This window comes from Penicillium hordei (genome assembly GCF_028827395.1).
Source record: "Penicillium hordei strain IBT 12815 chromosome Unknown utg000005l_segment0_segment0, whole genome shotgun sequence".
NCBI lineage: Eukaryota > Fungi > Ascomycota > Eurotiomycetes > Eurotiales > Aspergillaceae > Penicillium > Penicillium hordei.
The window spans coordinates 2,013,097-2,033,386 of record NW_026623146.1 but is presented as its reverse complement, the minus strand read 5'-3'; the positions used below and the strand labels follow the sequence as shown (position 1 = coordinate 2,033,386).

The 20,290-nt window shown below is 48.0% G+C and overlaps 9 protein-coding genes across 9 annotated transcripts; 2 read left to right on the top strand and 7 right to left on the bottom strand.

The window, feature by feature from the left end:
- Positions 1-1,256: 1,256 nt before the first annotated feature.
- N7537_009714 (PWI domain-containing protein) lies at positions 1,257-2,503 on the bottom strand (the record flags this gene model as incomplete). Its single annotated transcript, XM_056900768.1, has 5 exons — positions 1,257-1,826; positions 1,876-1,953; positions 2,003-2,173; positions 2,240-2,330; positions 2,400-2,503. The coding sequence occupies 5 exons, from the start codon at positions 2,501-2,503 to the stop codon at positions 1,257-1,259; spliced, it is 1,014 nt and encodes a 337-aa protein (XP_056749436.1).
- Positions 2,504-3,817: 1,314 nt separating this feature from the next.
- Positions 3,818-6,157, top strand: N7537_009713 (serine/threonine/tyrosine protein kinase MPS1; the record flags this gene model as incomplete). Its single annotated transcript, XM_056900767.1, has 1 exon — positions 3,818-6,157. The coding sequence occupies one exon, from the start codon at positions 3,818-3,820 to the stop codon at positions 6,155-6,157; it is 2,340 nt and encodes a 779-aa protein (XP_056749435.1).
- An 801-nt stretch (positions 6,158-6,958) lies between these two features.
- N7537_009712 (rRNA-processing protein NSA2) lies at positions 6,959-8,012 on the bottom strand (the record flags this gene model as incomplete). Its single annotated transcript, XM_056900766.1, has 5 exons — positions 6,959-6,974; positions 7,033-7,245; positions 7,327-7,869; positions 7,925-7,935; positions 8,010-8,012. The coding sequence occupies 5 exons, from the start codon at positions 8,010-8,012 to the stop codon at positions 6,959-6,961; spliced, it is 786 nt and encodes a 261-aa protein (XP_056749434.1).
- Positions 8,013-8,455: 443 nt separating this feature from the next.
- N7537_009711 (mitochondrial 54S ribosomal protein bL21m) lies at positions 8,456-9,241 on the top strand (the record flags this gene model as incomplete). The annotated part of the gene is made up of 1 exon (XM_056900765.1): positions 8,456-9,241. The coding sequence occupies one exon, from the start codon at positions 8,456-8,458 to the stop codon at positions 9,239-9,241; it is 786 nt and encodes a 261-aa protein (XP_056749433.1).
- A 579-nt stretch (positions 9,242-9,820) lies between these two features.
- On the bottom strand, positions 9,821-10,950 carry N7537_009710 (Glucose-methanol-choline oxidoreductase; the record flags this gene model as incomplete). The annotated part of the gene is made up of 3 exons (XM_056900764.1): positions 9,821-10,103; positions 10,363-10,439; positions 10,492-10,950. 3 exons carry the CDS (start codon positions 10,948-10,950, stop codon positions 9,821-9,823), a joined length of 819 nt encoding a protein of 272 aa, XP_056749432.1.
- Positions 10,951-11,394: 444 nt separating this feature from the next.
- N7537_009709 (VOC family protein) lies at positions 11,395-12,810 on the bottom strand (the record flags this gene model as incomplete). The annotated part of the gene is made up of 1 exon (XM_056900763.1): positions 11,395-12,810. The coding sequence occupies one exon, from the start codon at positions 12,808-12,810 to the stop codon at positions 11,395-11,397; it is 1,416 nt and encodes a 471-aa protein (XP_056749431.1).
- A 748-nt stretch (positions 12,811-13,558) lies between these two features.
- Positions 13,559-14,677, bottom strand: N7537_009708 (Glucose/ribitol dehydrogenase; the record flags this gene model as incomplete). The annotated part of the gene is made up of 3 exons (XM_056900762.1): positions 13,559-14,241; positions 14,335-14,564; positions 14,643-14,677. The coding sequence occupies 3 exons, from the start codon at positions 14,675-14,677 to the stop codon at positions 13,559-13,561; spliced, it is 948 nt and encodes a 315-aa protein (XP_056749430.1).
- A 995-nt stretch (positions 14,678-15,672) lies between these two features.
- On the bottom strand, positions 15,673-17,906 carry N7537_009707 (uncharacterized protein; the record flags this gene model as incomplete). The annotated part of the gene is made up of 3 exons (XM_056900761.1): positions 15,673-16,790; positions 16,855-17,477; positions 17,683-17,906. The coding sequence occupies 3 exons, from the start codon at positions 17,904-17,906 to the stop codon at positions 15,673-15,675; spliced, it is 1,965 nt and encodes a 654-aa protein (XP_056749429.1).
- A 401-nt stretch (positions 17,907-18,307) lies between these two features.
- On the bottom strand, positions 18,308-20,224 carry N7537_009706 (FGGY-family carbohydrate kinase; the record flags this gene model as incomplete). Its single annotated transcript, XM_056900760.1, has 3 exons — positions 18,308-19,366; positions 19,443-20,003; positions 20,084-20,224. The coding sequence occupies 3 exons, from the start codon at positions 20,222-20,224 to the stop codon at positions 18,308-18,310; spliced, it is 1,761 nt and encodes a 586-aa protein (XP_056749428.1).
- Positions 20,225-20,290: the final 66 nt, after the last annotated feature.

The window sequence follows — 20,290 nt, the reverse complement described above, 5'->3', positions numbered from 1 at the left end:
ATTGTTAATTTTTGCTTTTTGAGCCCTATCCACGACAAGATGATTTTCGAACATGGGTGTCAATGTGGCTACCCATGCTTCAGATACCCTTCCATCCCACCCGGTGATCTGCCGTCTCTCCACATCTGGCGTCTCTGTAGATATATAATTCTAATTCTAATCTGCTCGTGTGGAGATTGAAATATCCTGTTCATCATGGGTATCGGATATCTCTTGTTCTGGTGTGTTTATGTATGGTACTGGATATCGGCCTGCTGAAGATCCCTTGTTAACTGATGACTTTGAGTATATATATATATACATATTTCCCTTCAATGGAGTACATTCCTTTATTTGTGTTCATGTGCCGGACTTTTGAGACAATTGTAGTGCTATACTTCCTTTAAGATCTTAAAATCTTTCGAATTGACCATGCCACCAACTAGCTAGCTGGCTGAGTGGGTTAAGTATATAGCTATAGGCTATAGTTTGGTAGGAGAATATTATCACCTTTTCGATTACGAAGGGCAGTTCACTTTACAGGGTACATGCCAGAGCACGTAAATCATAAAAAAAAAAGAAAACAATAATTGGAATTGTTACAAAGTACATGTACAGCGCTAAAACGCAGACATTTCGTTGGAGTAAATCTCAAAGTTCAAGTCACGCATGGCCAGTGTTAATCCTTCCCACTGGTTCTTGCTGCTCTCGTTTAGTCCTGCTTTGGCTGTGAAACACTACTCGGCTTCTCACTAGACCGGCGACGCATAGCAATACATCTCTCACGGAGCAATTTCTCACGAAACTCAGTTGAATTTATCCATGAAGAAAGTGGTTTCTTGGTCTAAGTGTTGCGAGTTTGTTAGTATCCGATTCAACATAGCAACTTCAGAAACAACATGACATGTGAAATTTTTAGACGAACATTAAGTAAGAATTGATTCTGGGTGGTAAAAGGAGACAAGGTAAGGGTCGAACCAGGAATCTCTATTCTCAATGACCAACCTGCTCGGCAACTTTTGTCTCACTGTCATCAGCTTTGGACGGGTCATCAGCTTTCAAGGGGGGTCGGGTGGGATTATCGTTCTCATCAGCCATCTTGCGTCGTTTCTCATCAGGGTTGTATCTTTCCAAAGAGCGGCGCCGCTTGCCGTCGGTGTCCTTCTTGGGGCTCCGGCTGCGGCTACGGCTCCGACTGCCGCTGGGGCTGCGGCGTCGACGGTTCTCACCACGATCACGTGTACCAGCACGGTCAGGGCTGCGGCTGCGGCTGCGGCTCAAGCGACGAGAATCGCGGCGGGCATAGCGTCCAGATGAGCGGCGGGATCTCGAGGGAGATACGGACTTGGGAGAGTCTGCCTGGCGCCGGGTGTGGCGGGGCGGCGATGATACACTGCGGCTACGAGAGATGGAGCTTCGTCGGCGGCGGTCTCCTCTGGGGGAACGTGAGCGCGGGGAACGGCTGCGGGAAATGGGTCTTGCTTTAACACGGTCACCGTAATCCGGACTGCTGCGTCTTCTCGCTCCTCCGCGGTTGCGTCGCTCGGGAGATACTGAGTTGCTTGTGGAACGGGGGCGGCGTTCGCGTCGTCTGTGGCGTAGCTCATCGTGAGTTCGACGAGATGGTGATGATGGCTTTGGGGATCGAGATGGAGAACGAGTGCCGTGTGAAGACTTGGATGGTCGGCGGCCACGGCGATTGCCAGGCGGCACGTAGGAGTCAAAGTCACGTCGCGGAAGAGGCTCGCGGAATCGGTCTCGGCTACGGTCTTGGTCTCTGGGAGGGGAAGATCGTCTGTTGTTGAAGTCTCGCCCTCGACCTCGGCCACCGCGATCACCACCTCTTCCTCCACGTCCGCGGTCTGGTCCACGGTCTGTTCGCTCGCGACGTCTCACATCGTCCAGCTCTCGTTCGCGGTTTTGGTCTTGTTCCCTTTGGCGTCGAAGTGCTTCACTAGCTTTCTCGGCCTCGAGCTATATTGTAGTATGGTTAGAAAATATCCAAGGTCAAGGGCACGCTTACAATCACCTTCTCTTGTATGAGCTCAAGCTTCTTGGCCTCCAGGAGCTCCTTCGGAACTCCCTGTGGATTGGCCTGACCGCTCAGACACAACGACCACAGCTCTTGGCAGAACTTGGGAGTATCTTTGTCGAGGAATCCGGTAAGTTGGATTTGGAGAGATTTGATATCGGGCTAGAACCAGAAACAGGCGTCAGCAAAGTAGGGTCGAGACGCTAGATATCCGACGGCCCAACATACATAGCGTGGTCCCTCCAGATGTGCGAAACAGAGCTCGATAACAACGTCATCCTCGTTTCCCAATATTTTGGAGATTTGACTTGCGATCCATCTACGTAGGTGGGGAAAAAGCAATGTCAGTAAACCGGAGATCCGAAAAAACGCCGGGAAAGCCACTTACTTCTTCATAACCTCGATATTGACCTTGGTCATATCCACCTTTTTATTGAACTCAGGGGGGAACTTAGTCCGCCTAATGAGCTTCGCATCCACGCTGGACGCCATTTTTGCTAGAGTCCGAGGTGAAGGAAGGAAAGTCCATGACGAGCAGACGCGAGATAGATGTCCGCGGTGTTCTCATTGCACTTGTGGTCGCTCGCGGATGCCGTAGTTAGGATGTTCGCCCGATTCCTAAGGCGCCAAACCCCCCAATATCCAGGAGTTCGACAACATCCATACTGCCATACTAGCTAGGTAGATCTAGATGTCTGCGGTTTTTATCCTTGCACATGATCATTTAATTTCATTTCTTATTATGATATCCTATCTTTTTTTAACAAAAATAAGAAGAAAATGATATGCTAGGCTGATTCTTTATTTTTCCCTCTTGAAGTATATATGTCTGTGCCCCCCATAAATGACTACCATGTATGTAAGTCTCATCATTTTTTTAGCACTTCTATAGCCATAAAGCGATAAAATTAATTTCTTATAATCCTACTACATTATAAAGGCTACATAAGTTAAGACATATAAGCAATTTCACGTTCCTTCTAGATAAACAAAATCGATTCATAGTAGTCAAACACCTCAAAGCTACGCTTTTTGTACATCCTTTCAGGGCTACTCTGATATTCTAGTAGTAGTAGGGAGTCAATGATCTAAGTCTTGTCGATGTTGAATACACCTGAATTATCGGGTTTCTTTTCAACTTCGGATTTCCCTATCAATAAATTAATCATACCGAATATTGGAAGGGAGTGACGGCCATTTATATTGACGATAACACCTCATTCACATCACTTGATACTTAATAGAAACTTATATTCATGAATGTACAATGAAATCCCCTGATTGAGGAGTACGGCAGCATTATCAAGTTTAATCTAGTAGTCTATAGAGGGAGACTAGAAAGTGGAGGTTACCCGGCCAATCCCAAATCGGGTATAAGGGACTGATTGCGGCCTTGGGATTTACTTAAGGTACTAGGACACTCTTGCCAGGGAAAATTGGGGTATTATTAGCCTAGACTTGTGTCCCCCTTTTTGTGCAATCTTCTCCACTCAAGCGCAGAATCAATTCTTTCAAGTGTCTCTGATATGTTATGATGTCGACGTCGCCATAGCAACGACAAACACGTGACTGTATAGCGCGCCCACGACGAAACCTCGAGACTGGGCTTTCTCCAGGATCAACAAAACAATCGACAACTTTGGAGGGGCCACATTGATCCACGACTTCAATGTAGGTATTATCGCCATGGCGTCCCCGAATTCCCTCCCAGCATACAACGAACTGTACCGACAGCCACCCCGACCGATGTCCCGATCCGCGGTTTCACACTCGGGTTCCAGACGGGTATCTCCATCAACACAAGCTATGCCCAAACACTACTCTGGGGACAGCTCCGATGAAGAGGTCCCGGAACCTAAATTCAGCGCTTCTGTAAAAGCATTACTGCATGGGGATGGATTAGGTTCTTCGCCTCATTTGCAAAAGGCACATATGTCGCACGAACCTCGAATTGAAACATCAAGACAGCAAAGCCGCTCACCCCGGAATTCGTCCCCACACGACTCATCTAATGGTAGCCCGGCCCCTAGAGTCGTTCGTATAGGCGCTATCTCTTCCGCTTCTCGATTCTCACGCGAAAGCTCCCCACTATCAAATAGCCAGAGCGCAGAACAAGAGCACCATAGCCACCCAAATGATTTTATTACTCCCGCTCCACGCCAGCGCAGTGTTCGTATCAATGTTTCGCGCAGCAATACACGATCCCCCGCCTCTGTCTCACCTTCAGGAAAGCGCTCGTCGGAACGCAATTCGGGTGACGAGTATGGTAGTGCAGAGCGCTCGGATAGTGATCGGAAATCGCAATATGACGATGACCCAGCATTGCGATATGGCCTTTCTTCCGCGTTGCGAGGCCACGGCGGCGAAGAAATCGCTCCACACAGCTCACTACGTGTCAAGCGGGTTGGTCGACTTGCTGGCACTTTCTTGAACGGCCCTGCCCGGAGGGGCGTGCTACGTCGTCAGAGCGAGGAAAGTAATGAGGAAAACCACCAATACCTCTCGGCTGATGGCGTCCGGGAGGATGTCGAAGGAGAGGAGGAGAATGCCGAATACCGACCTCGCAACTCAGCAAAACCCTCATCCCCCAAGGTGTCATGGGCCGATCCAAGCCCGCCTCTCATGCGTGAATCCAATCGACCAGAATATCCTCTTCGCCCTGCTGAGGTTGAAGGACCGTTTTCGAGGTCGTCTTCGCCAAAATCATATGGCTCAAAGTCTACACCCGCTTCATCAGAAATGTCTTCCAAATCATCAATTGTGAAGGAACAACCTGTATTCAAGGTTCCTTCAATACCGGCGTTGCCATCGGTCCGTGACCAAGAGAATGAACCACCGCCAACTTTCCGGCGTACAAAGCCCCAAGGGTTGAATGTGTTGGATAAACCTGAAAAGTATAATGTTGTCTACGATACCGAGAAGAAAGATGTAGCAGAGACTCCAGCAACCAACTCCGCACGAAAGATACTGGCCACACGGAGCAACAATACCCCTCATAGGGCCGCCCCTCCTCCTCCGAAGATGTCAGTTCTTGAGACTGCTACTTCCACAGCAGGCGCATCGACATCCCAATCACGAAAAAAGAAGAGTCAAGTCGCGATAAATGGCAAGCATTTCACTCGGCTCGATTGTATTGGCCGCGGCGGCAGCTCGCGTGTCTATCGAGTGATGGCAGAGAATTATAAGATTTTCGCTCTCAAGCGTGTCAATCTTGAAGATGTCGATCCAGTGACTTTGACCGGATACAAGGGTGAAATTGACTTGCTGAAGAAGTTGGAGAATGTGGACCGTGTGGTGCGCTTATTTGACTGGGAGCTGAACAATGACAAACATGCCCTTAGTGTGCTTATGGAGATTGGAGAGTCCGATCTTGAAAAAATTCTTACATTCCGTTTAAATGCTGAAGATGCTGTGTTTGATATCAACTTTACTCGATTTTATTGGAAGGAGATGCTCGAGTGTGTCCAAGCTGTCCACGAGTACAATATCGTTCACTCAGATCTGAAGCCGGCCAACTTCCTCATGGTTCAAGGCCGGCTGAAGCTCATCGACTTTGGAATTGCCAATGCGATTCAAGATAACACGGTCAACGTTCATCGTGAACAGCAAGTCGGCACACCCAATTATATGTCCCCTGAGGCATTGGTTGATTCTAACGTGTCGCTTGGTCTGCCTTCAAGTGTTGGAAAAGTCATGAAATTAGGAAAACCCAGTGATGTCTGGAGTTTGGGTTGTATTCTGTACAAGATGGTTTACGGACAACCACCATTTGCCAAGATCGCCAAATATTATGAACGCATCATGGCTATCCCAAACCCCCGTGTACAAATCGATTTCCCGGCATTCGGCGTCGGTGGCGTCCCTGTGCCTCCCGGCCTTGTTCGGACGCTCAAACGCTGTCTGCAGCGTGACCAGACTCTCCGACCAACCATCGAGGAGATGCTCGGCCCGCGCGACCCTTTCTTGCACCCAGATGCTCAGCTTGAGGGTGCTGTTCCAGTCACCCAGGATATGCTTGGCCGTATCTTGGCCAACGTCGTCAACCACTGCAAAGCCCGCGGTGTACCTAGAGAGGAAGAACTGGCTGCATGGCCCGCAGGCTTCTTCGCAAAAATAAAAGCGGCCCTTGAAGAAGAAAATCCATGATAACACCCGACCGCTCCTTTCACTTTATTTCCTTTGTCTTGACTGCCCTATCGGCCTTTTCTCATGTTCCCTTTTTGGTTCAAACGACTTAATGACTGGTGTTGGATATGTTGATTTTCTTTTTTGTCTTCAGTTTGGTTGGCTTAATTTGCGGGATATATGGCTGTCTGTGTTTCTTTGCATTGTCTCTTCTCTTCTTTCTGCATCATCCTTCGGGGTGTTTGTCCGACCCAACCATGTTGCCTTATGGTGGGTATTTATTGACGACTCTCGGTTCAGCGCAGCGTGTTGACTTTCATTCCCGTACATGACCTCATTAGCCTTTTCATCTTTTCTCCTTCAGGGTGGATACTGTTCTAGTATAAGCGTTTTTAGAGTGACAATACCACCCAATTTGGTTAGAATGTTTAATTGACAACCTGTCTATCTTCTTTACTTAGATACTATACTGCGTTCACGGGTGTTTCTCATCCTATGGGCTACTTGGAAATCCGATTAAGTCTTTGATCCATGATCTTGTAATGTCTTACAATGGAGATGCTGCTTGTCTTCATAAAATCATAGTTGATAAATGCCTGACTATCTAAAAACTAGCTATGTCCATTCAGAAGGCAAACATGCGGAATACTTTTCGTTTGAAATCAATGGACTTGACTTTGCGCCATTAACACCGCCCAAGAATAGAACAGTCTTGATAGACCGTATGTATCAAGAAAGGGAAATATAGAACTGCCTGAGCATGGAGGTATCGAAGACAGGCGGGTGCCTGCCGGGAATGTAGAGGAAGTGCTTGTGGTCAGATTAGACAAGGAGGACCCTGTTGTAGGTTAGTTTTAGATATAACATAGACAACAGGAATGATCGAAGCAACTCACGCATTGACACAACCGTCGTTCTCCGGGGTGTTGGTCACCTGGGCCCATTTACCCCAGACAACCTTACCGGAAGTGGTAACAAGACCCAACTCGGAGACGTTGACCTCAATGATTGTTCCCTTGGTCAAGACACCCAGCTGGGTATAGAGAGGGTTCTGGGGGTTCTTCTTGACGGACAGGATGGGCAGCTGCACAGTGACAGCCAGCTCGGGACTGGAGAAGAAAAAAGTCAGTATACCATATCCAACCAAAATAAACCAGAGGGTAGTCTATCCCCCCAAAGATAAAACATACTGTGTGACGTTACACTTCTTGTAACGCAGACCCATGGGACGAATGAACCGCTCGTACTTGACGGGGCGACGGGTGAAGTCATTACCGACGAAAGTAGGCTTGGTGATCATACGCTTCCAGGCCTTCTTGTGGGTCTTCTTTCCGGTGTTGATAACCTTGAACATCTCCTCCTCGCTAATACCCTTGACCTTAGGCAGGGGCACAGCAAACTTAGCAGCCTTCTCGTTACGCTTGTTCTTGATAGCACTGGAGAGGGCCTTGGCGTTGGTCTCCTGCGAACGGTCGAGCAGGTACTGGGGCAGAGGAGTCTTGGAAGGCTCGTCGGGTGCGGCGGACTTGACGTTCTTCTCCTCCTGGGCCTTGATGCGCTTCTTCATTTGAATCTTCTCCTTGTGGCGATTCTGCTGGTACAGCTTGGCCCGCAGACCACGCAGGTTCTGGGCATCGTGGGAGGCCTTGTGTCCCTCACGAGCCTGACGCTTGCGCGTGCGCTCATCGTGATCGAGGCGCTTACCGTGCTGCTTCTGCCAGCGCTCGATATACCTGGTGGGAAAATGTCAGTTGGAGACCAAACGGTGGCTGGCGGGGAGGGACGAACTCGTTCTGAGGCTGTAGGTAGGAAAAGAAGTTAGCAAATTGATGAGATTGGACATTGAGAGATCGAGAAATAGCAAGGAGCTTACCATGATGAACGACGAATGAGCAACACGAGGTGAATGGGTGATGAAGTTCTTGCCTTGAAGATCTAATCGGGACCGAAAAAGTTGTGATGCGGGAAAAGATAGTGAAGCACGTGACGCTTCTTATCGTAAGGTCGTTTCTCGATTTCTTCGGCTTGTAAATATTAAAAGAAAAAAAAAACAGACAAATGGCAGAAAATTGGATAGTGAGAAATATTACTCTGAAATTAGGGTCTATAATCCATCACAACATTTGTTTCTTCTCGCTGCAACTCTGTGTCTTCAAGTCAGATAAACATCATCACGTGATACTACGGGTGACAAAGCGGCCATTTGCGCAAGAAGTGAATTTCTCTAGTTACGGGGAAGCCGCTGTTCTATCTCGGATATCAACCACCGCGAACCACTTCTACTCTTGATCATTGAGCATTGGCAAGCGGTCAGTCAACATGTTCTCACGCTCTGCTCTACGGAGCCTCGCCTCCGAACTGCGCTGGACTGCGCCGTCTACAATTTCATCCGCAACTCCCCTGCAGCAACGAGCATGCCTTCACCAAAGTGCATCTTTGATGAATTCGCAACAATCCCAGAGCCAATCAGCATCCAGTCATCCTGAATCACCTCTCAGCGCCACTCCCCGGGCCCAAGATACCCAACCGAAGACTCACCAGGGCGTCAAGGCCTCCACTTTCGACGAAACCACCATGACACCCCAAACACGCGCACACGTCCCCATTGCAAAGCAACCTGTTGCCCCGACTTTCACCTCCCCTCTCCAAGTGACAAAATCTCTCATGTCACAACTCCCCCATCTTGCCGGCCAGAAGCCGCACTACGTTGTCGCTCAATTGCACGCACGACCATACCTCTTGACAGAAGGTGATCACATTCGGTTGCCCTTCCTCATGCCCAAGGTCAAGGCGGGTGATATTCTGCGCTTCAACCGTGCTTCAGCACTTGGATCCCGCGATTTCACAATGAAGGGTACGCCGACTATCGACGAGCGTATCTACGAGTGCCGTGTTCGTGTGACGGGTGTGGACGCAGAGCCGCTGCGCATCAAGGAGAAGACTAAGCGGAGACAAAGACACGTTAAGCAGGCTAAGAGCAAGCACCGCTATACGCTCCTGCGTGTCATGGATGTGCGAGTGAAGACGCCGGATGAGTTGTTGGCGGAAGGCGCGGTAGTCGTGGAAGACTCAGAGAACAGCTCAGTAATTGAACCCCGGTCATAATTGAGTTGTCCGGTGTTTGGGAGAAGCTTTTTTTTTGAAGCGAAAATGTGATGCCGGACCATGATCCGACAGTTGTTCGAGGCATTGGCAGTACTACTCGAGATATGGTCTGATATTTGGGCTGTTGGTAATTGTCTTGCCGCGATGCATTGATGTCTTTGCGGCATATTGTACAGATAGATCGATTTGGGCTGTTCTCTGTATGCATTGTATTCTATAGTATTGAAATTTTTTTTCAGAAGATCTATTTATTGTCATAGTGTAGGGTGTCATTGAAAAGATATAGGCTCTTCTCAGTCAGTGATTGAGCCAGTCACCATTCATCGACGTTGATTTTCATTCATTTAATAAAGCCTAATATCTCATCCGTAATCTTCTGAGCGAATGCATACACAATCGATTGGGGATGGCTCGGCGGCAGAAATGGGAAACTGCTGGCATCGACAACTTTTAACCCTTGCACAACATACACATTGGCATGGTTGTCAATCACAGCCATCGTGTTATTCTTGCGTCCCATCTTGCATGTCGCTGATGCATAGTAAACAGTAGTCATACTCCGATGAATGAACTCAAGAATCAGAGCATCAGTGGTAACGTTGACTCCTGGTCAGCGACGCGTAGCTTAGCCAATTCCGCCCAAATCTCCCGATGCCGCTTTGCAGCCCGAATGGCGAGATCCTTATCGGTTGGATCTACAAACCATTGCGGACCGATCAAGGGTGGGGTGTTCATGTTGGGGCCAGCAAGACGGACTGAGCCGCGAGATAGAGGAGCAACCAATGCTCCACTTAGGGTTGCATACTGGTGTCCATCCTTTGGATCGGCTGTGACTTCATTAAGATTATAACCGTTGAATGCACTGATGGGTAACCATTCAAGTTCCGGCCAGTCGGATGGGAAACTTGATAAGGCGAGGCGAGATGCGTGTCAGGTATGAGCGGAATAGGTCGGGAAATTTCTCCCAGCCGTAGTAGCCTGGCCCAAATATAGAAAGGGCCCCTGTGTCAGTCTGTGTGTACTGTATGGCACCAAGTGCTGCTACGGTTGCGTTGTTGGCTGAGGCCGAGGCTTTGAGGACGTTCACGCGGTGTGCAGCCCCAAAGATTAGGTGGTCTTACATCTTTTGGCCTACGCCTGGAGGGTTCTTGATGTAGGGAAACTCAAGGTTACGCAGATGGTTCGCAAGGTCCAATGCCTGAAACCATCAGTAGCTGGGGAGACTGAAAATCTCCGGCTGATAGAATAACCTGGGTGAGAGCGTGGAGTGTAAAGTTGACCGACCGACTGCCAAAGGTGCCTTCAGTCGATAATTGCACCTCCGTTGCGTGCTTGTTATCGTGATCAAATAAGGCCTTATGCGCCATGGTGTTCTTGTACACTGTGGGTCCGGCACCTTTGTCCAACATGGCCTGAAGAAAGCTGGACTCGGAGCTGGAGCGTTGCGCGTTTCGCGGGTCTATCGTGAAGGCCGCAAAGGCAGAACTAAGTAATCCACCGCTGTTGAATCCATCAATTCGGTTCATACCGAGCACGATAAATGCCTTCTGGCACCGTGTTCTAAACGCATGCACAGCATTCCTAAAAGAGACCTCTAGTGGTCCGCCGGTGGGACTGAACGCATCTGGAGTTTGGCCGTTCGTGGAATTGCTGTGTAATATCTGGTTATGGAGAGGAGTCAGGAGAAGACGGGCCGGCCGATATGCCATATTTTAGAGCCTCTTACTCTTCTCCCATTTAGGATATCGGCTCAGCCGACATGATCTCACGGCCCGAATATCAGTATCATGGAATAGTAACCGGCTTTGGTGGAATTGGGGTGGCGAATCTCGATTCACTATCTCTAAATCATCGGAGATCGTAGGATACTCTCGCTTAGATGCCGAAGCATTTGTTTAAGAGGTTGAGGCTTCACAAGGTGGCAAGGGCTTGGAAATGCGGAGGTTATTTCCGACAAGGAATTTTGCTTTAAACGAAGAGCTAACAACATGATTATACGAACAGATTCATTATGTATACTCTGCTATAAATATGAATAAAAGAAAATTACCGATGGAAAGTTCAACCGCTCAATCATGGTATGCCGAAAAACACATTTGTGGTTAATAGAAGAGAGATTTCAAATAGGCGCTATTAGCATAAAGCGCGTCATTCTATACTATAATCTCCTTAAACCGCAGTTTCTGCTGGCAAGTTTCCAATGATTTTTGTTGCATCTCGGCATATAGATGGAACTCATCCGCCACACATTTCCCAAGGAGGTGCTGGAAACCATCGAGGTCCGGGTCCGCGCTCATTATCATTTGCTTGGACTGGGAGACACCACCCAAGTTGGAATTGAAAATTCCTCCCGCAGACAAAGGAAGGAAGTCTTCGTATGTGATAGCCTCATAACTCAGGATCTGCTTATCCAAAAGATCCTGGAGTGAGACGGGTTCCTCCGATAATACAAAGCTTTCGTTAACTGACTGTTCGCCCAGTGGTGTCAACCGATAGGTGAAATAACCCAGTCTCAGATCGTGAAGCTCTGAGAGACTATCAGGGAATTCTTTGAAGCGCTCTTCTAATAGCGTGTCATAGGTCTTCCCTTTCAAGCCACTCTCCGCGGCTTCTTTATTGACTCTGTTCAAGATTCGATCATAAAGCTGGCGTCCTTCTCGGGTCAAAGCATAGCCTCGTTGCTCCACTTCCCCAAAGCGTGCTGTGTGGGAGCCCTTCACATAGGAACCGGACGAGTCCTTGAAATAGACAGTTTCCTCCAGTGCCTTGAAGCTTGTCTGCCGTAGAAGAATTGGACACGATCGTTTTGGCGGTCCCTCGATACGATCCTTGGCAGGCATTCCGTGATCTAACATCAATTGTTGTACAAGGTCGATGTCAATCGTTCGGGGCGTTAAGTGGTTGATATGGGCGTTGGGAAAGGAGACGACGTCCGCAATCAGAGGATGCTCAGCTTTGAGCTGCTCGTATTCTTCAAGGGTAACTGTAGCTTTCGAGTGCCATCGGAATGTCTCCAGACCATTACTAATGAGCTCTGTGCATTGATCTGGTGTCAAAAAGCCCTGGCTCTCTGAGATATCCAACAGGGCAAGAAGTCTGGGCGTGAAGATATTTCTTTGCTCCAGCGCTTTCTGCGCTAGTTTCCGAGTGCTTTCTGTCAACAGTTCCATCCGCAAGACTGTTGTGAATACGCGAAATGGGTTCTTATCAAGCGCCTCTCGGGTATTTGGTCGGAAGGCAGTAGCGTGCATGGGGAATCCAGCGAGGCTGAGGTCGTAGTAGCCCACAGGGTGCATGCCCATCACAGCAAACATGCGACGAATTGTGGCCAGCTCATATGCTGTCCCCAGTCGAATGGCTCCATGTCTCTCGACGCGATGCCGAGCGGGCAAGATATCATCTGGGTTTATAACGCGATCACCCTCGATATTCTGGCTGTTTTGAACAGTTTTTGCGTCTGCCTCCCAGACTACATCTATTAGGTTGCCATACAGAGGGACTTCGCTCTTATACATTTCCGAAAGCGCATGGCAGAAGTGCGATCGCAAAGTGTTCTGATCGAAGGCCATGTTGAAGGTTTGTTTGAAGGGATAGGAACCTGATCAGATAATCAATAGCGAGAAATGAGGGCACGTGGTATAAGATTGGTAGAAATATGTTAGGATTGAGTGGGGATTATAAAATATACTATTAAACAGGAGGATATCATCCATGTTATATACCCCGGAGTTGCATTGAGTCAAAGCTGATATCAACTCGCCTGGTTTACCCGCTATCTGACGCCTCGCATCGGGGAGATAAGTCACCTCAGGAGTCATCCATGGATCACCAGGGCTAATCTTTGATAACTTATTTATACTAGGTAATGACATATGTAGATTCGATTTTGTTAAGACAACTGATAACCCATACACCCTATGTATCCATGTATGACTTGAAGGTGCTGAAAGTATACCGAGTCATCCGTCGGAAGGTTGTCTTCCGTCGGAACAGCACGTATGTCAGGTGGTACTCCGTATAGCAGTATTACTCAAACATGTTAGTTAATTAAATTGTAAGCAGAGGCGATGGAGAAAGACAGAGAGTTACACCCTATTAATTGGACCCCCTATTTTTACCATACGGAATCAACCGACACATTCCTAGTACTCGAACAAGTATAGCTCAACTCAATACCACAAGCAAAATTACGTTACGATACATCGCAAGCAAATACATACTTCGTTTTATTAGATAAGAATGTGAAGATACTTGACATTACCAAGATATAGTTAGTTCCAAATGAATGTGGATTAGCCAATTAGTCTGTAATTCTTATTAAACACCGAAACTTCTTCCTTTGCTAAGGTCAAACTGCCATTCTAATTTCACGGATGCTTGGCCCTTGTCAAAGATAGACGTCGGGATTTTCTCTTGGTCAAGCCCGACCATCTTTTTCACAGTGCTGTCGAATACCTTTCTCCATCCTACAGCATTCAAGAACCAAATCAACGCAGCATTGCTGCCTTTCCACAAATACTCACCTTGTCCGTATCTAGGATGCTTCACCACTACTTCCTCGACAATTTGTTTGGCAAAAGCTTCTGGTTTCAGACTGTTTTTGGAATGGTTTCGACTTCTTTCTTTGGCTCTCTCTTCAGCATCGATATATATGCTTCCGGAGCCAAACGAGATATTGTCAGCTGACATGAGATTCGTGGCAACTTCGCCCATGAACACTGTAACCACTTTAATACCGAGTGGATCAAGCTCGATCCTGAGAGTGTCGCTGTAGGAAGCCACAGCTGCTTTGGAGGCGTTATACGCCGCCGAAAAGGCGAACGGGAGGTGTGGCAGGATTGACGAGGTATTGATAATGACAGGTGGTGTTTGCGTATTCGAAGCGGAGGCTAGAAGAAGAGGAGTAAAGGTTGAAACCATATCAAACAGGCCGAAGACATTGGCATCAAACATGGCACGTGTGCGAGTAGGATCGGCTTCGATTGCCGGCGCTTCATACACTGTTAAAGCAAAGAATCTCGTCAGAAGCTGAAACTATATAAACAAGTGGCAAAATGCTAAAAGACCACGGGGAATCAACAAGTTGGACGTACTTGTACCAGCATTGTTGAACAGCATATCCAATTTGCCGCCGGTCCGCTTCACAATTTCGTCCCTGAGTGCTGCAATGCTTGCCGCATTCGTCACATCGAGTGCAAATGTCTCAATTCCCTTATCCTCCAAAGTAGACAGGGATGCAGTGGATCGCGCAGTTGCGAAGACGCGCATGCCGTGGGCAGCAAATTCAAGAGCGAGAGCATTTCCTACTCCCCCGCGTGAGCATCTACTTAAAGTAATGCTTATTAGCTCAGCCAATTATGAAAAAAGAGGTGTAAAGTGATTTCTATTAAAGGTTACGTACCCAGTGATAAGAATCGAGCGTTTTGGGGAAGTCATTCTGCCTGGATATAAGGTCGAGTAATAGGTGAGGCCGAGGATGTTGAAGTCGAATCTGTATTATTAGATGTGGGTGTTTGCTGACCTATATATAAATATGTATACATGATACCGAAAAAAACCTACTTCATTATCAATTTAATCTCGAGGTACTTCCAACCGGTCAGAATGTGAGAGTAAATGATTTGCCACCAACATTGATATTGGAACACCAACAAACTCAAGTTTTGGTCGGCCTCGATTAGTGATCCTCCCGCAAGATGTTAACTAGTTAACTATGTTGTAGTTATTTCATATTCGATTAGTCAACCGTCCGTTGGATGATCAATAATGTGTATTTTACTGAGTGGATCAGCTCGTGATCTATTCAGGTTAACCCTTTCATCCCTCAGAATCAGGGCAAACACAATTATTAACTAGACCTATCTCTTTCTGTACCTTCCAGGGTCGGGGTATCAGGGGGAATCATTTTGGTCTCTTTACCAGGGGTTCTTCGAAATAAAGGTGCAATTGATGTTCTTCTTGATGCATCTGCGACATCTCACATTGTCACCAGCCTCGCACTTTACTTTGCGTCGCGCACACGGAATGCAAACCTGGCAAGTCCGCTGATACTCATATTCAATAGATATCCTCCATCTTCTCTTTACGCGGTCCAAGAGTGCTATGCCGGGGGAGTGATGCAAATCTCGAGGAGCGGAGAAGGCAGGAATTTAAGAGAATACCCACGTTCGGGTATTTCAATCTCCTACCCCCCAATCAAGAAGAGACAGACTCCTTGGCTGCATATCCTCACATCCTCATTCGATTCTTTTCCCAGATAACTACAGATTACTGAGAAATATTCTGAATCCCTCTATAATCATGCCTGTGGCCATGTAAGGGACAATGCTGTCGATTTTCATATAGACTTCATCGGCATTAGATTAATAGGCCATCCAATAATCATGCAATTAGGTCGAGTAATTTATATACATAAAACAGAAGAGCCACAGCTAGCTCAGATCTCGAAGCAGATTATCCAACGTCCCTCGAGCTTTCTTGATATCAGGTGCTTCGTCTTCCCAGTAAGTCAAGGCCTCAAGTGTCCGGCTCAGGTGACTTCGAAGGCCGCCAGGATGAATATTGGGAAGACTGACATTCCCACTTCTTGCCAATGCGATAAATATCAGCGAAGCAGTCACCAAAGCCCGAAGATCGAACCAAATGCCATGATGTCGATGGCGAAGGCACCGCGCTTGGAGGATTTTGTTGCTGCAGTCTAGTCCGGATTCCACGAGGCCTTGAACTATACCAAATTCATCTTCGGTAAGCGAGGATGTAGGATTCTCCGTAGCTATGGATGTGGTACTCATAGGGTGGTGCACTGCAAAGAATAGGAATGGCTGGTAAAGCCATAGACGTATCTCAAGGAACCGATTGCTGAGCGCCCAGCTTAGTTCCCTGCATATTGAATCTTGGATATCTGTCGTATATCTCTGCCCAGTATTGCTTAGGGTCGGGTCACTTTCATAAGTTTGCATTGCTGGTGGCAGGTTCGCGAACCACGCATTGATCTGAGACTCGAACTCGAGCGCTATCGGAATCAATGGCTTGATGTTTGACCAGGTCGAAGGCGCTTCTCGGTAAAAGGCATTCAGGACTCGATTGCCAATCCGTCTCAATGCCACCTCCGTAAGATAGTAGTACCAGCTTTGCTCCTCATTGAATAGCTTTGAGACATGATTATATACCCCCCGCTCAGGCAGGCCAGCCGGATCATCATGCGGTGATTGATTTGTGTTCTCAGAATTAGCCCAATCAGATGTCTGATCTCTGCGCCTCGGATATTCCTCTGATAGAGTTGGAGGTGTGGGGAAGAGGGCTGGGTACTCGTATTCGGCTATGGCAGATTGCGGCAGCGGGAGCTCCACGCGAATCTCGACTTCTGACTTGAAGCAGGACCAGTACAGACTTTGGTCGAGGCGCTGAGTAACAGACGCTCCTGGTTGCTCTGCTTCGTATACTGATTTGTCAAGTCCGTCAATCAGTCGCAGGCGTAGTCGGTAAAATGTAGAGGCTTGGTAGAAATGGTTCCAACCAGACAACGGGCGGAATGTGTACATCAGATATACTGAACAGACGAGAACAGAAGTTAGGAATGGACACTATCGAAATAAAGTATTCTTTCCACATACCTCCAGCAAAAAAATGGCACTGGGCTCCGATCACCGAGTACCGCAAGAGACCGATTCTCCTACAAGCCATCATAAAGAAAGCCTCACCTTCTCGCAACTGTGTACCAGAGCTGGAATTGAACCCCGGCGCTCGCCATCCCATACCGTCATGAAGAGATCTCGCAGTTTGAGGAAATTGGATGGAAGTGGTGAATGGTTGCGAGATACAACCCAACGCACAAGCTAAGAGTATAAGGCAAGACCGAGCATCCCACTGAAGACCAAACTCGGCCGCATGTCTCCCGGACTGAATAAGCGATTCTAAATCCAAGATTGGGTTCTTGATGTGAACATTCTGAATAAAGCGATCCACCAGTGTTGGAATCTGCTCGTCTGGCGTATATTGAAGTCCATCTGGCAGGGTCCATGACTCAGTTGGTCTATCTTCAGATGCTCCATGCGAATAATGAAAAAGTGTCGTGATGAGAGAGCTCTCTCGGAATTGACCTTGGAAGATGGGCCAGGTTAGCACCGTGTCAGCGCTACATCGGCCTGCAGGAATCTGCAAGTAGTCTCTTTGCCACTCTGCTGCTCTGATAGGGACACTTCCCCGGCGGTCGTGGATCTCTGACTCTGGTGGCCGACTAGTCTGTGGAGTCTCTATTGCAGGTCAGTATCTTGTATTCTGTAGTGCAAGGGCTTCATCTACCCCTGGAGCTTAGCATGTTCTGCATGTTATCAACTGCTTGTGATAATGTGTCCAGCCTTTCTAAAACCTGTTTCATTTCTCTGTTACCATTGCTTAGTATGATTTCGAATGGGAGTCATATCTCAAGGTTGGGATCATACTGCTTGCAACCATCATCCCCACGGGTGACATATACACACTCGGTTTCATTGGCACAACAAAACCCGCAGGCCGGCTGAGCATTGTCACAGCGGACCTTTCGCCGGCGACATGCTTGACAAGCTGGCTTTCGACGAACCGAACCTCTTTTGACTCTCTTGGGTGCCGGGTGGTCTCCTTCCTGGCCATCGGATCCCGATGAGTGTGGTTCAAGCTCCGGATCCATTCTTTTGTAGTGGTGATGTAGAGAGCAAATCAAGTTTCAAAGACATATGCGTCTGTTCTACCCCGGGTAAGCTGTAGTTCCCCAGAAATCCCGAGGACCCACCAATCACGAGTAGTGAAAAATCTGGATGCAACACGTGATTTTATCACCTTATACTCGGTTGTTTTACTATGTTGAGTCATTTGAGGGCATTTTATATTATATCTATGTCTATAGCTATTGAGGAACTCGTGTTGGGCATTGGGGTCTCAAATGGGGTGAAGATGTCTCTATATGGACACCTACAAACAGTTCATACACTCTCATGCGAACGACGCTGATCATTACTACAAAAAACACAATTCAAATATGAAAAAATAGAATGGATAAAGTCATATAAGAAAATTTAAAAAAGCACAAGTCTAGGAATCGCAGGCCACATCGTCCATAATGGCTCGATACTCTCGTTGCCTCACACACTGATCCAAGAAGACCTGATATTTAGCCCGAAGTAGAGCCTTTTCATGCTTGTCCTCAGTAGGGTAGAACGCCTTACCGGGCTGGCTCATTTCACCAATCACATCCCACAAATCGACCGTCTTGCCATCGGTATCCATAGTGGCAGCTTTGACACCCAGCATTGCAGCACCATGACAAACAGCCGCATGGATGTATCTTGGAACCACGACGGGCATGTCACAAGCTGAGGCAATCAGATTGACCAAAATATCATTCTGGCATTGTGATCCTGACATGAAAATGTGACCGATATGGTGACCCGAGTCATTCATCGTGTCGACGATCTGTTTTGTTTGCAATGCGATAAACTCCAGAGTGCCGTAATAATGGATAGCGAGGCTATCGATAGAGATATCACTTGATAGGCCGACCAAAGACCCTCTCATTTTCGAGTCTGCTAGTGGTGACCGGTTTCCGAACAAGTCTCCGTAGAAGAAGAAGTGCCGTGCTAGATCGGCCACACAATACACACCTTTCTCGACTGCTAGCTGGTTGAGACGGGTATTGAGAAACTCGAATACGTTTACCCCGACACTTTTGGCACTGGCCAGTACCTGCTTAGATGCTGGGTGCGTATCAAGGACATGCTTGAGCAACTGACCAGTGGCAGACTGCCCTCCTTCAGCCATCCAACAATCCGGGAAGATCGTGTCTCTGTACGGCCCCCAGACACCAGGGACAAAGACAGGCTCTGGTGACATGGCGATATGGCACGAGGATGTTCCAGCGACCACAGCCAAACGGGAGAATGCCTCAACCCTCCCACTCAATGCCGAATCCGGGTTTACGTTAAGTGTTGATTGCTGTTTCATTTCAACCTTAGCACCAACTGTGCCAATCCATCCAGCGTATGCGTCGATGACACCGCTTCCGATCGCAATACCAGGGAGAAGACCCAGTTCACTAGCGGCTTTCTCGCATAGCGTGCCGGCAAGGTCACCTGCGTTCAAGTGCCGACCAGTCTGGTAAGTATGTATCAGTCTTTGTGTCCTAACATCGAGAAAATCAACTCGGAGTATTGCAAATAAGCATACTCACCACACCGTTAACACCTCCAATACGATCGAACCCATTATCAGCAAGTTCCCCTAACCCAATCTCCTGCAGAAAGTCCTCCTGCCAGCCCTCCTCACTTCCTTCAACGCCCTTAGGCAGATACCCCTGTTTGCAAACCATACTAGAGAAGCCACGCGCCTCTCCGCCCGTCGCAATATGTGTGAGAGCATCGACAAGGTCATAGAATTTCGATTTCGCAAAGGTCTCCTCGGGCATATGGCTTTTCAACCAGAGTATCTTGGGAATCTCCATCTCAAGGGACATCTTTCCACCGACATAGCGCAGAACTTTGTGACCAGTGGCATTGATGGTATCCGTCTCCTTCGATGCACGGTGGTCTAGCCAGAGAATGACATTGCGTTCAGTGTTGAAGTCGGGGGCAGTGATAGAGATGGGGTCGTCGGTTTCGGCTGAGAAAAGGCATAGTGAGCATGTCGCGTCGAATCCGATACCGTGAACTTGCGACGCTGGTGTTTGGTGTTCGTCGAGGGCTCGGCGGACTACCAGACAGATGCATCGCCAGATATCAGAGGTTGATTGCTCCTATATTTACTTCATGTGTTAGGGCCAATTTCGGAAGCGAAGGGAGAAGAATTTCTCCTGCTTTCGGAGTTGGTGCATACATAATATTCCTGCTCTGGCTGCCAAAGGCCGATATTTTCGGAGGCGACGCTGACAATCTCGCCAGTATGGTCAATCAGACAGGCTCGCGCGCTGCCCGTTCCCACATCAATCCCAATGTAGTAGCCGATCTTGATGCGCATCGTGACAAAGCCGTCGTGGTGGTAGTTGGGTAGTACGGAAAAAATTGATAACAAGACTAAGGGGGT